Source organism: Caloenas nicobarica, chromosome 1 (assembly GCF_036013445.1).
Source record: "Caloenas nicobarica isolate bCalNic1 chromosome 1, bCalNic1.hap1, whole genome shotgun sequence".
Classification (NCBI taxonomy): Eukaryota; Metazoa; Chordata; class Aves; order Columbiformes; family Columbidae; genus Caloenas; species Caloenas nicobarica.
This window is the reverse complement of record NC_088245.1, coordinates 14,914,366-14,929,634: the sequence shown is the minus strand read 5'-3', so window position 1 is coordinate 14,929,634 and position 15,269 is coordinate 14,914,366. Positions and strand designations below refer to the sequence as shown.

The 15,269-nt window shown below is 36.8% G+C and overlaps 1 protein-coding gene across 5 annotated transcripts in view; it reads left to right on the top strand.

The window, feature by feature from the left end:
* SRPK2 (SRSF protein kinase 2) overlaps window positions 1-15,269 on the top strand; it is a 143,633-nt gene that overhangs the window by 103,147 nt on the left and 25,217 nt on the right. For all 5 annotated transcript variants that reach the window (XR_010608047.1, XM_065658689.1, XM_065658687.1 and 2 more), the window contains exons 7-10: window positions 4,587-4,693; window positions 10,492-10,657; window positions 12,717-12,742; window positions 14,195-14,441. Coding sequence is in view for 4 of the 5 variants with exons in the window: in XM_065658689.1 (XP_065514761.1) it covers window positions 4,587-4,693; window positions 10,492-10,657; window positions 12,717-12,742; window positions 14,195-14,441 (546 nt within the window). In the remaining variant the exon portion in view is untranslated. The remainder of the gene's footprint in view (window positions 1-4,586; window positions 4,694-10,491; window positions 10,658-12,716; window positions 12,743-14,194; window positions 14,442-15,269) is intronic.

The window sequence follows — 15,269 nt, the reverse complement described above, 5'->3', positions numbered from 1 at the left end:
GAAGCCTTTGAGTTTGTGATAAATGAGAGTGTGAGGACAAGTTATTTTCAGTAACAGAACAGCATCTTAACAGCTTTCTCTTTGTCCCATTTTGATTTGTTTCTTGTTGCTTCAGTGGTTGGCTACCATGGTAGAAAGCTGTTTGAATGTGGGTGAAGTTACCATAGCCTGCTTTTTCTAGGTTTTATCATCAAATTGAAATGAATTTCAACCTGAATATAGATGCTTTGTGATCAAGGAAATTGCTTAACACAGTGAGGCTAAGAACCCTGTTAAGGGTTTCTTGGTGCTGCTGTCATGCTGAAAAAAAATAGGTTTTATTTTATGAGCTGAGCTGCTTGGTAAGAAGTATTTTGTAAATATCTCTATTGTCTAAGCATGTTCACAAAAAAATAATGTGACCAAAGCACTTCAGGTCTTCAGCTGACAGCTGTACAACTGAAGAATAATTAAAATTATTTTTAGAACTCAGAAATTTTGACTTACTGTTTTCATTGTAAAACACTGATATGAAATAGGGAATATGAAAATGCATTTATAACTATACACAGAAATAACTCTAACCTGTTTAACAGAGCAGTTTCCCAATAACATTCTTAAATTATTGCAAAGATTTACGTGTATGTAAACATCTGTATTAAAGGTGAAAACCATTTCTAAGCACGAAGGGTAAATTTTGTTAGCGATAATATTTTGAAAGCATATTCAAACTTTATCTATTTGAAATACAGCACTTAAGTAGACAAAGCCAAAAGAGACCATGCACTAGTGAAAAATACGGGTTCAGCTAGCTTTAAAGCTTTAAGCTTTCAGTTCAGCTTTAAAACTGGACAGCTGATAATGATTTATGCCAGTTTTACCTTCATTTTGGACTCTGGCAGTACAGAGTTGTTTTTTGTGGAAGTTGAATGTTCCTGCCTTACTGGAAGTGCAGCTTTCAGAAAGGTGCAGTAGTCAGGATGGGCTGATGCTAGACTTAAATTTAAATTACAGCTGGAAGTCTGTTGAAGTCCTAACCACCACTGAGAATACAATATCAGGTATCTTATGCTTTGAGTTTTCTTGTGAACAGGTTGTGCATCCTAATTTGCATTGCTTGTTTGAGCAGTGTGTGGTTGCATTGATTATTTTATCAACTCCTTTTTATCTTCTAGAAAAAAATAATCTTTGGTGCAGGTTCTTTTGGGAGGGAGCAGGTTACTGATTTTAACAGTTTGCTGCTATTTGTTTCTGTTTTAAAAATGCCATGTTAGTGCTACGTTAGTGTTACTGAGTTTAACAGGCTGAGGGAAACACAGTAATTTGAGAGTTTTTCCATGCTCTGCTGTTTTCAACTTCCTTTGGGCAAGTCACTAAATATCTGTTCCTTCACTGTAAATTAAAACAACATATGCTTCATAGAGGCTTGCTTATTGGTTATGGAATACATTTAAAAGCTAAAGCAAGACAGAAGAGGGGTGGGTGAATCCTCTGGATGTCTTAATATCACAAAATGTCATGGAGCTTCCAAACAGGGAAACTTGTCAAGAACCGTGTAGCAAAGAGCTGGGAATGTGCAGAGTCGTTGGCCTGCGCTGCGTGTCTGAAAACAGTCTTCTTTCTCCTAAGAGCTGTAATAAGTGTGTATATACAGAAGGGTTTTAACATTGTGTGTTATGCCACACTAGACTGATAATTTTTAACTACTTCTACATTTTTAGAAGATTGAAATTATGATTTTTTTTCAGGAAATAACAGAATACTCGAACTTGGGCTCTTTGGTGTTTTCAGTAAGTGTAGATTATTATGTTTATCTGCACTGGATATTTATTAGAGCCTTAATAAATGTTTATTTGAATGCAGCATTTTTAGTAAAAGATTCAGATAAGCATATAATGAAACAAGTGTTTGGAGAGACAAGTAAAAAAATAAAGAAGGAAACATTCCTGGCACAATCAAACATTATAATGATTGCAATACATTTATCTCCAAAGAATATACAGCATTAGTTAAATGCCATAGAGCCTAAATTGCTGCCAATCCAGAAGTGACTGAGATACATCCAGAAGTGTTCTGTGTTGGTACCAGAGCCTTATTTCATTTAGTTTAACTAGTCCTTAACCTTCATCAGATTTCTAAATGCTCCTGTAATGTGTGTTTGTAGATAGGTAGATAGTTATAGGTAGGATTTTAGTCAAGACAAACAGTTTTAAGTACTGAAGCCTGTCAGCTGATTAATATTATGTTATGTTTGCTCTCACTTTTGCTTCTCTGCTCAGTTTCCCCCTTTCAGACATTTCCCAGACTGTTTTGAAGAATGTTTCCTGTCATGTCTGCTGGGTGGGCTTCAGGTTTAGTTTTGCTGGAGGACTTTTTGGACACGCTCATCTGTGAAGATGTTGGTCCTGTAGGAAGATCCTGAGGCTTGCAAGGCTGGTTTCCTAATAGTTAATGCACAGCTTTACCCAAACTTTTTGTTGTGAGCGGTCTGGCTTACAGGTAGTTTCTCAGGTCAGAATAATAAATAAGACAATGGTCCCATTTTCACATACCTACTCCAGACACTGAGCCTCCTTCCTGTATGTCTTCTCCCCGTCCCAGTTGCCTCCCCAGTACTGAACATGCCTAGAGTTTCTCCAAGTCCTCCCAGCAAAACGTTGCAATCTTTTTTCAGGTAGACATCACTTCTCTTTCTTTTGGCCTTCCCTGTCTTTGCCCCTGCCATTCCTCCTTGCGCCTGCCTTCTCTGTGCTCTCCCCTTCCTTGCCTCTCAGCTATTCTGGTTACTGGCAAGGCTTAACGCTCCTGTAAGTGCAAGGAATGGCAGGAATGTGAATCGGAGAGTCTGCAGCAGCAGTGGTCTGAAGGACTGTGGGTGGGTGTCCTAAATTTCATTTTTGAATGCTGCAGTGTCTTGCCTTTCTGCAATCTGTGTTGCTGTCACATTGCAATTTCACTGCGTGGGCTCAGTTAATAAGCCCTGCAGAGCTAATGTGCTCTGCTCATCCTTTTTGGTGGCTGCGTGCTTTGCTAGTCACTTCTGTTTGTTGGATGCTTGTGTGGTACAGTAACCAAGACTATTTCCTCTTCTGAATGGAACAGAGTTTTATAACATTCTGAGTAGACTTGATTGATATGGTTGGGAAATGACTGTTCACTGTCTCCTCTAACACAGGAATTAAGGAACATGAAGTGAGATGAACAGGTAGCAGCAATTGAAATGTTACAGTTCTTCACAATGTGCTTTGGACCAGTCTTGAGACCTTTTAAATTTGCCCAGTCTTGAGACTGTTTAACTTTGGTCTAACTCCAGCCTAGGGGAGGTAATTTTAAAACTTGAGTTAGTTTTCTGCATATAGACACCTACTTGAGAAGAATATAAATGGTAGATCCATAAACAAAGGTAAGTCTCATTTTGACACAAGTTAAGACAGTGACTCTAAGATCATTGCCAAGGCGCTAGTTAATAAAACTTAGAGAAGTTGGGTAAGATTTCTCCCCTAACAGTGTAGTTCCCTATGAATGATCTCTGAGATACACAGACTGTCTAATTTCATCCACTGAGATTTTCCTGCAGTATCTGTCAATTAATTCATTTTCTGTTATTTGTATTACATTATCCTTTGTAAGGTTATAGTATCATGTAGTTAAGATTTTAACATTCTTTCTGATTTCCAGGGACATTAAAGTCATTCCAAGCTCATATCTGAGGATTAACTCAGTCTAATCGAATTGTATAATTTCTTGCTGGAATGTTGTGAGTGGTAAAACTTACAATTAGCTTGAATATCTGAATATTTCCTCAAGAGAGAGATAACCTACCCAGGTATATTAAGTGTAGAATCTCTAACTTAGGAAGTCCCTGAACCATAAATCACTGGAAGTTCCAACATCTTGTTTTTTTCCTAATACTCTTCCCTGATCATCTACTGTTGGATTCTGTTGGTGGCCAGTAGTAGATGCTGTGTAAAATTAAACTTTTTGGCATTGTGGTTTTTTGCATGTTGCTTCCGAGTTCTGCATTTTTGTTGTTTCTGAGTTCTTTGGTGATTACCATTATTCTCTATAGTTAAAACTGTACGTGGTAAGAGATCCGTTCTCTTACTACTTTAGTCTTTGTTGGCGAGTGATTCTTAATTGAGCCTAATAAAAAAGATATTTATTATGGTTTATTGTCTAGAACACTGTTGTTGCAGTCTTTTGTTGTTAAAACCTTCTATTAATTTAATTTAAAATAGATTAGAAACTAGAGATAATAGACTAAATCAATACTTTTAACTGTTTCAAAGAAAGCAAAAATAAATGTATTTTTTTACAATTACTTATTTCATTTTCTACCCTAATGCTATTGTTAATATTTAGAAGTAACTGACAAAATTTACATAATTAATTTTTAAAATTTTAATTTGTTCTGCATTTGGGCACTGGTTTTGTATGTGTTTATATATAATTGAAATGTAGTACCAAAGCATATACCATGTTTTCCTCGTTTTAGGGGGAACTGTTTTCCCTCTAAACAGGGTGATGATTGCTGTAGCCAGTACACAAACATTTGTGTTGATCTCACCAACAAGTTTATTTGGAAATTATCCTTAATTAAATCCCAGATGTCTGTATGGTCTTCGAAGTACTTGGACATCATCTCCTAAAATGGATAATCAAGTCCAATTATCAAGGCCTTCCCATCCGTTGTGTAAAAAGTATAATTCGACAGGTAAGATGTATTAATGTTTTCATTAGTTTTTTTCCACCATTTATAACAGTTTGAAGCTCAGAATGACGATATTTCAGCTGAATTCTTACTAACGAATATCTAAGATGTGATCATTTTACTGGTAATCCCAGGGGAGAGTTGCAAGAGCATCTTTCTGGATAGCCTGCATTTCTGAATGCTGAGTTGTTTGTTTGTTGGTTGTTTTTTTATAAAGATTTCCCACTGATGAGGGAGTTTCTTGATCTGCTTTAGAAAATAAATATTTGAAGCAATGAGTTTTTTCATAGCTGTAAGGGTATTCATATTCAATTGCAGTTTTGGTTGATGTGTCATGCTTTTTAATAAGATCTTCTGGAAAATAAAACATCAGAACAGTGGGAAATAATATATTATTATAAAACTGAACAAAAATTGTGTCTCTGAAAAACAAGTTCTCAAGGAAAAAACTGTTCTTTGAAAATTATTGTCTGTGTGTATTTAAGTTTTTATGGAGTCAGAGATGAAACCGTTCAAAACATTTCACTGGGCATGTTCTTTCAAAATATATTCTTTTGCTATACCATGAAAATCAAATTGCTGAGAGATGATCTTAAGGAGAAGTAGTGTCTCAGCAGGAAAAATGATCTCTCTCTGATTTTGTATGCGCTATTAACAGCACATAGATTAATACCTACAGATGACGAATGAAATATTGTGGTGCTTAGGTAACTTGTATTGCCTTTCATCAACATTACCTCTATTTTATTAATAAGCAATCTGTTAATGTAGTTACTTTCTTTGAAATTATTATTGTATGTCAACTGGTGAATATCAGCCTGTCAGTTCTTTAATCAGAGTTAGTTAAATAACCTGATGGATGTGTTTGTTAGCATACAGTTGAAATTTTAGGTCCATTAGTATCTATACAAGTAGGTGTCTCAGATACCAGAAATGAGGAGCTGTAGTAAGGCCGTGCTCCAGCTGAACCGAGCTGCCTACTGAGAAATGGGAATCTGTGTATTTGTATTATCCGTGCGTGTAAATATCCACCGTTTCCAGTAAATGTTGCCTTTTTTGTTGTTGGTGGTGGTTTTTTTTTTTTTTTTGTTTGTTTGTTTGTTTGGAACATTTTCACTTTGGTTGCAACATTGTCCTGGAGTTTAGCCAAAACCTGAGAAATTATGATGTAGTTTTTTGATGCACTGGGTTTAGCCACAGAGCCAGGTTTAGGAGCTCCCTGCTGCCGTTTGCTCTTACCTCAGTTATGCTGCCTGTTGGCAGAAACAGGCTGTGAGCCAGAGCGCTGAATGGATCCAAGCTGAGCACAAGCCCTTTTTGGAAGGAAGGTGCGAACTTCTGAACCCAGCTTCCCAGCATCTTTGCCAACAGGCTCCTGTAAGCTAGCAGAGGAGGACTTCAGATGGGATCTTCAGGGATGAGGACCGCAACCCAGTGAGAAGTGGGGTCAACAAGGACAGGGGGCTGAAGGACGGAATTAGGGGGAGGCTTTCTCTGATCATCGTGACTGGGGGGCCTGACTCAAGTGGTGTATACGAATGCATACAGCGTGGGGAACAAAGGGCAGGAATTAGAAATCCATACAACCTCATTGTGATAGTAAAGGTGTGGTGGGATAGCTTAGATGCCTGGAGAGCAGCAGTAGCCTGATAAAGGCACTTTAGAAAGAACGGTGAGGGAAGAGGAATTGAGCTTAAATGTTTGAGTCTTTGCTGTAGGATGGTGTCAGAGGGGAGACCAACAAGGATGACATCACGCTAAATATGTGTCTGCTACAGGCTGCCGATTTCAGAAGTAGATGAGAAGCACCTTCGTTTGACAACTGGAATAAGCTGGGAGACTTTCAACCACCTTGATATGTGCTCTGATGAGGCACATGCAGTCAAGGCAATTTCTGGAGTGTGTTGAGGACAATTTTTCAGCGTGGGGTGAGGTGTGTCTCAGCGAGGAGACAAGTTGGAGCTGCACTTTGCCAGACTGGTTATGAATAAGGAAGAACTAATTGAAAATGTGAAGATTGATGACATGCTTGGCACGAGGGGTCCTGGTAGACAAGCTGAACGTGAGTCAATGGTGGCTCCTGTGTTGCCGGAAGCAAACCACGTAGCAGGCCACATTAGCAAGGGCATAGGCAGCAGAATGGGGGCTCTGGTTTATTCCTTCAGGACTTTCTACAGTTTTGAACTCCCAAGTGCAGGACTTGCTTGCTTGCTGAAGTGAGTCCAGTGAAAGGCCACGAAGAAGATGAGGGAGCTGCAGCCTGTGGTGGATGAGGGGTCTTGGGAGAACTGATTTGTTTGTTTTTAAGAAGAAAAGGCTGATAAAGGGGAAAACCTTTGATCTCTTCAGCACAAATAGAGAAAATGGAGCCAGACTCCTCTTGTGAGTACACAGAGATGAGACAAGAAGCAATGTACATGAGTTACAAAATGAGAAATTCTGGTTACATATTAGGAATAAATTCTTTGTAGTGAGGGTGGTCAGACACTGGAACAGGTTATCTACAGTGTTAGGTGGTGTTATGGAGTCTTCTTCTTAGGAGATAGAAATGACCTGTGTAAAGGCTCCAAGCAGGCTGCCCTGATTTTGGCATTAGATACAGCTTGGAAGCTGGTATGACTTAGGGAGAGTTTGAATCACACAATCGTCTAACCTAAATTACTCTTCGAATGTAAGCAAAGGTAAAAATTTCAAGTAATGAAAACACTTGATACCTGAAAAAAGAGGAACGGATTAGTCCTGAAAGTTTAAAAAGGTTTAACTTCTGTGAGGTTGGAATGAACTGTTTGGACTAGTGAGAGTGGCATTAAGACTTCCAGGTTGTTCATCTCATTGAATATAATACAGATCCTTATTCTTCTACTCAGACAAAACTTGTGCTACATGTTTTAAAAACTTATTTACGAAACTTGAATATGAAACCATTCAATTATTGCACTGGTGTTACTGTACAGCAAAACATTTTGTTTCAGAAAGTACTGTAACTTCATGCTACAGTTGAAAAGGAAATTTTTATGTTATGATTGGGAAAACATATTTTCAATTTTTGAGTACTTTTGAGTGTTGGAACAAAATTAGGTTTATTTTAAAATGCAGCTGAGAGTTGAGTTTCTTAATAAGAAATTTCATTTTGTTTTCAAGCAGTTTTTTTCCCCCTGGGGTAGAGTTATATGACTGTCATGCAAGAGAAGACCTTGCAGAACTGAAAAAAGGGCTAGTTGCTGCAATTCCTTTTTTTTCAGTGGAAATGATTGGAAGTGTCCATTTATTTAGTTCTGGAATCCTTACTTTGGGTTGTAAAATGCGTAGCATCTGTCTCTTTTGAGATGTTCATCGTCTGAAACTGAGGCCGAAATGGGCATCGTGTCAATGGCCAATGGAAATTTTAACTGTTGCTTTGATCTACAGTGTAGTAAATAATCTGTTTAACGGGTCAATGCAGTGTGTCTGCTTGAATGAAAAAGAAAAAAAAAAGTTAATATTAATTAGAAACTGCAAATTACGAGTTTCTTTATGTGAAGCTGTGTGACATTTACAAAGGAAAAAATACAGCCTTCTGATTTACATTTTTCATTGTGGTAACAGGATCTGTTTTAATTTTTCAGTCACAATACATTACCCATGTCATTTTTTTCCTTTTTCAGTGGACAAATAAATAAAAACTAGGAGTGTTTTCCCTGTTCTCCATCGTCTCAGAGCACAAAGCAAAGCATGTCCCTGTAGTATACATTTCTTTACTTGGTTAGTGGTATAATGTACTTCCAGTTTTCAGGATGAAGCAGTCTGATCCATATTTCAAGACAGCTAACAACGTTCTTTCTAATGATAAAGTTCTAGCAGAATGGTCTTTATGGTAAGTCATAGAACTGATTTGGATTGTAAAAAATGTCCTATTTTTTTTTTTTCTTTGAAAAAAGACTCGTCAGCCAAATTAAAGACAAAGCTGTCCTTCTAGCACTGTTACTTAAAAGGGAGAGAGGCTACCTTTTCAAAGTGGGAGATATCGAATCTACTTTCACGTTAATTCCACTTCTGCGTATCGCAGTGGAACAGATATTTTTTCTTCTGAATGTTGATGGCTTTCAGTGTACTCTGGAATATTTTTTTTTCTTGGCTTCAGAATTACACATATTCAATGGTAGTTTGTAAGATGGTCTGTAGTGTAGTGGAGGAGGGAAGAGACAATTATAATCCATCTTTATGTTGCTGTTAATGCCTCTTTTAAAATTTGAAGTCACTTAACCACTAACTGCCTTCCCAGTATAAACCAACCTTTCTTTAACATTTCTTACTTTGAGACGTACTGTATGTTCTTTCAGTTGCTTTGGCAAGTAGTCAAGCATATTTTGGATCTGCAGGAAAAAAATCCAAATCATCAGGAACGCAACAGTTTTTAGGTGTACCATTGGCACTGATGCTGAGTGCTGCTCAAGTGAATGCACAGGTTTTATACAGGCGTGTCAAGAAAGCTTTTCCAAACAGTTACTGTTCTGGTCTGGCTCCAGAACTGGCAAAGGCCGAGCTGTGCACTGGAGGTGTTTCTAGGATACATTAACCTGAGTGTAAATATTGTACACATGCTGCTGCTGTTCTTCTCCTGAGCTACCTCGTGTGCTGGATGATGTTCCAGCTCTGGTACTAGCTCAGGATGGGGTGGTAGACTAATGTCTTTGTGTTCTGTTACTGGTATTTGAAGCAACACATTTTACTTCTAAAGTTCACTCTAGCTAGTTGTGTCTTAAAGGATCCTGAGAGCAAGGAGCTTGCCAGTTTATTTATGAAATACCTAGAGTGGGAGGATGCTCTTGTAGCTGGAGCTCATGAGTCTGGAGGTCTGTTTCCTGCTGGAGAACATTCTCTAAAAATTAAAATAAGTCTTCTAAATGGGGTCAGATAGATTACTGCCTTTTTTTTTTCTTGCTGATATTTTTCTACAGTATTTCTGTAGGTTATCATGGCAATAACTTGGTTTACACTGTTACGTTATTCTGTACTAAGTAATTGTAGTAATCGACTTCCACAGTTTATCATACCAAGGTCTTACCTAAAATACTTGTAAAATCACACAAGCTGTTGTATTTCTGTTCCAGTCAGAATTTGAGAAATTTGTTGTATAAAAATCATATTTTAATTTTTGTCCCAGAGTGCTTTTTTTAAGACTTTGGATATGCAAGTTTGATATGAGCTAGCAGAATTTAGCCTGCAGAGACTATGAAAGACTAGTGGAAAAATACATGTGACAAATACAGGTGGACAAATCCTTATCTGACCTCTTTGTCACATTAAAAGCTGAATTACTATTGGCATTCTAAGGGAAACTATAGTTAGCATTTCATCCCAACACCACATTTCCCTTTTTGCTTTTTTTAAAAAAATAATCAATTGTAAGATGGTTATTTACAAACCAGGCTTCAGTTACAGTATGTAGTACTTGGAGTGATTTTTTTTCAAATAACTGTCTTTCAAATAATGAACCAGTGAGGATCAGCCTTTCTGACTGAGCAGCCAAATTCCTTTTTCAAAGGAAGATGTATCAATTCTTTTTACACATGTGCAGATCAACTACAGAGCAGTTGGGAAACAGAAGTCTGAAAGCAGGTTGCTGTCATGAAGGCAAATCAGCCAGCCAGTGTCTTACTCATGAACATCTCAGTAACTGCATTTATGAGCTAAATAAATTATCCTATCAGGCCACATATGGAATACAGGCAATCAGTTGAACATCTCTGTACTACTAATAAATATGTTTAGCTTGGTCTGGGTAATTAAAATAAAACTTTTAAAAATCCTTTTGTAATTAGGTACTTCAAGGTCTAGATTATCTACACAGCAAGTGCAAGATCATTCATACTGATATAAAGCCAGAAAACATTTTGATGTGCGTGGACGATGCCTATGTTCGTAGAATGGCTGCAGAAGCAACTGAGTGGCAGAAAGCTGGTGCTCCTCCCCCCTCTGGCTCAGCAGGTATGATAGTGTATTTAAATGCAGTGTAGTAAAATTCCACCAGTATATTAACGCTAACAATATTTAGTTTCATGAAAACTAACATTTCACATAGTTGCATGTGAAAAACAGATGTCTAGTTAGTTCTTATTTATGCTCTGGAAACTATCAGGGAAATGCTTTCTTCTCAGTTTTGCACGTTCAAGTTTTCAGGGACTCCAGATACAGAAAAAGATTTATTGGTATAAACTTACTCTCCTCCCACCTCACAAGCTCTAATGGCTGGGTTTTAGCCTCACTGAAGCCTTGCATCTCTAATATTGACAATAATTAATAATCTTATCTAAAATATGTGTCTGGTTCCATTACAAGTTCATCAGCATCCTGTGAAATTATCTGCCTTCTCATCAATCATAATTTATTCTCAGTATGCAATGAAAAGTCCATAGTTTTTCAGCCTTGAAAATGGAATTTGTTGTACCTAACTGAATTAGTGATAAGACCTTCTCCCTAGCACTGTATGTGAAATGTTTTATGTTAAACTTGCCGAGAGTTCAGATAGGAACTGTACGTTATGTTTAGCTGGGAGAAACTAAGGTGAAGAAGTTCACAGCAATCAGTAAATGCGAACAAGAAGGAATTGTGGCTTTTCTAGTGATCTTTAATACCATGGTTGCTATTTATTTGCCAGTCCAGCACATCAGCTACAGGGAGTGGAGAAATAACATTTAAATACCTTTGTAATATTGTCAGAAAATATATTACAGATTAAAATCTTTGATGTATAATAAAATACCCGCTGTATCAGGAACAAACACTGTCGTCAAAATCCATAAATATTTCACAGCATTATATATGTTAAGGTGCAAAATCTTATTAATTTATTGCATTGAATTTTACATGAGGTGTAATTATATAGCTAAAGACTGTACGTTATTTGTGTGGGAAGTAACTTGTTTTTGTTCGTGCAGCCTTTATATTGCTTCCTGACATTAAAATAAATATCATTTTAAGGAATATATTGATGGAGTTCTTACCACCACACTTTGTTCTTAGCAAATTGTAATTAAATCTGTGGCTCTCCACACAGGAGTTGAAGATGTGTTTTCTTCACAGCATTTCAAGAATAGGTTCTGCATGATTTCCTGGTTTAGAGCAGTGATGGTGCTCAAGTTTAAGAATGTTTTTGGAGAACCTTGCCCTTTCAGGGCCATACAAGCAGATTTTCACTGAACTTAGCAGCAGGAGCTGAACCCTATAAAAAATGTCTGAAGTCTCAACTGTCTCAGTTTTTTGTTTTGCATTTGTTAATCGCCATACGCCCGTGTGTCTGAAGAAGTTCATGAGAGGTTCTCCTCCCCCGTTCAGTTCCTCTTTCTCTCTTCCCCTTTGCCTCTGTCTCCCATATTTGGTTATTTCCATTGGTTTTGATTATCTGGGGGCGGAGTGGGGGAGTCGTGTGGCTCTTGTTGCCGTTCTGTACATTTTCACAGTTAGTGCTGGAATCTCATCAGCCCAATCAGTGCCGGTGTCCTTTGGAGAGGTGCTCAGGAAGAGATCCATGCTGGCCGTGCTTGGCCATCGGCACTTCTCTGTTCCTTCAGTCCTAGTGATCAAACCACCTCATGTCAGAACAGAGGAAACATGAGTATTTGAATATTCTGTTGAGCGCAACACAGTAGTCATCTTTGATATTACCGGAGCTATTTGAAATCTCTCTATACCTGTTCAGTCAGATGACTATGTACATTTCATCTGTGACAACTCTGCAGTCGTTTAAGATTTTCTGTCCACTCTTTACTGATTCAGACTTTCCTTTCTGACTTTGATTAACTCTCCACCAACCACAACAGAGTACATAGAAATTGATGCTAGCTCCTTCCAATTCCAGATGCTCTAATGGAGAGATAAAAGTATTTCAGGCAGCAGGTACTTCTAAATACCAATAAAAATCTGACTAAGAAAAAAAAGAATTGCTTATATTTAGTTAAGAATATTTTTACATAATTTCTACTACTTTCTGGTTTTATAGAGTTGTTTTTGTAAAAATATGTTTAAAATTTTATTTTTTTCTTTTTAGTGAGTACAGCTCCACAACAAAAGCCTGTAAGTATTCTTATATAACTCAAATTAACTATCTTATTTTCTGTGTGTCTGTAGGTATTAATAGCTATTAGACTGTTGGTAGTCTCTACCATTTTGAAAAGCTTCCTTTGAATAAAGCTTTTATCTTTCAAAGAACGCTTTTCCTTTAATGTCTTCGGCCTTCCCATTTTTAAGCACAGTATTTCTCTTACGGAAACTCTCATAGGCTTAGAATTCTATAGCCGTGTCAAAGAAAGTTAAGCATTGCCATCTTCATCTCTCGAGGAATAATCCATTCCGTTCAAATCCTGACAAAAATAGGTGCATGCACTAAACATCATGCATTGCAGATGGCTTAAGGACATCAAGGCTTTAAAGGAGAGGGAATTTTATTTGAAAGATTGTTTTGCCATATACATATAGTAAATAACCACTGATAATACAGCTGTTTAAAAATATTTAAGGTCAAACCTGCTTTCTGTGTCTGTGTGTACAGAAAGAATGTAATTTCAATGGGCATACAACAGGGATGAAAATAAATAGGATTGTGAAATTAACTGTCTGGTTTTGACTGTCCCATAGCTTCTGTTGAGGATAACAGGATTTACAGATAAAACCTTGAGAAAATAATATTTCACTTTGTTCTTTTTATTTTTGAATTATATGGAGATTTCTCACTGTGATATCTAAACAATGAATGAAACCTGGCTATATCTCATTTATCAAATAGTACAAATAGAAGTCAGAATTCATTTAAAATATAAGTATTTCAGTCTTAGCTCAAATGTGTTAGTTTTTCTTTTCCTTGTTATTGTACCTGAGTTTTTCAATCCTTATGTTATATAAAATGTGAAACTTTTCATAATGGCCATCTGTTGTTTGTGATTCATATGTTTTGGGCCAAAAGTGAATTATAAAAATGCTTTCCTTTCACAGGGAAATAGCTGAACAATGCAGAATTTATTTAAAATTCTTTACCATTTTCAATCCCTTTGGCTTTCTCATATTTTTCTCAGCATACTTTCGCTAATCGTTACCTACATTGTACAGAGAGAGAAATCATGTACAAAATTTATATGTAAATAACTAGATATGATAGCATACTATCTTCCACATGCAATCTCATCTGTTGATCTAGATTTAAGTGTGAGATTATTGTGCCTAGTCTAGATTATAGGATCATAGGAGTTTTGCTATGGCATTGTAGATGTATTTTACCTCTTGTATCTAATATACAACCATGTAAAAACATGTATAACTAGTTAAGATTTTGATAGCTTTTTTTGCATCATATCACCCTACTACATTCTTGATTTGGAGTAAAATGGAAAAAGCAATATATTTATTATACTAATTGCCATCTGGTATTTTCAAATAGAAAGGAATCGTACTGCAATTGAATTTGGTGTGAGATACTTTGAGAATAATTGTTTAGGGATTTTTTTGTTTTTGTAATTTGTATTAATATTTCAGGTTGGAAAAATATCCAAAAACAAAAAGAAAAAACTGAAGAAAAAACAGAAGAGACAAGCTGAGCTGTTAGAAAAACGCCTGCAGGAAATAGAAGAACTAGAGCGAGAAGCCGAAAGGAAAAAAATAGAAGAAAATGTAACCTCCGCTGTGCCATCAAACGAACAAGAAGATGAGTACCACCCAGAGGTGAAACTAAAAACAGCCGATATAGAAGAGGTAGTAGATGAAGAAGCTGGAAATGATGATGGTTAGTATTACCTGCTTTTATTGAGTTTACTGTTTCAGAGGGGGAAGTACTTGCAGCGTCGCATCTGATGCAATGAGCAAAGTCTCCAAACTTTCTTAGATCATTGAGTTTCATTCTCTCCTATACGTAGAATCATAACTACAAAGCCTAAAAAGGAAAAGTCAAACTCACTATAGAAGTGAATAAAAATATCAACAGCAATCTACCTATCAAATCCCACAAAAGAGCACATAGAAACTTCAACAGAACAGTCAGTTGTCATAGCACATTAAGTGGCATAACCGAGTATCTTGGTGAGAAAGAAGAAAAATAAGATGAATTTTTACTCCGTAAAATGAATGTAGTTAGAATCATCCTTGCATTCCCCTTTCCTTAAAATGTTCCTTGTAGTGATCTACCAGGTAATAATAATTGCAGCTTCTTCACTAAAATTTTTTTAAGGTGTCTTGTTAAAATTCCTGTTCAGTCCTGGTGTTTTGGAGCATAATTGTTGTGGCCCAGCTCCATTCTGGCTTCCCTGGTTTTCTTGTCACCTGTCTCCAATTCTGATAAAAATACAACTACTGAGACTGTTGTTTGGTTTGGTTTAGTTTTGTTCTGCTCTTATTGCGTGTTTTCCTACTTCTGTCATGCCTTCCTGTTTGACACAGATTGGGTTATGGATTTGTAAAGTTTGCTTTCAAGACGTCATATATCTTTCCTTCATAGCATTCTTCTCTTCCAAATTGTTCCGTCTCGAACCACTTCCCATTGTTTATTTTTTCCAACAGCCTTATTAGTTCTTTCTTCTGCCTTTAATTTAGATTTTAACGTCTTTGCATATTTCAA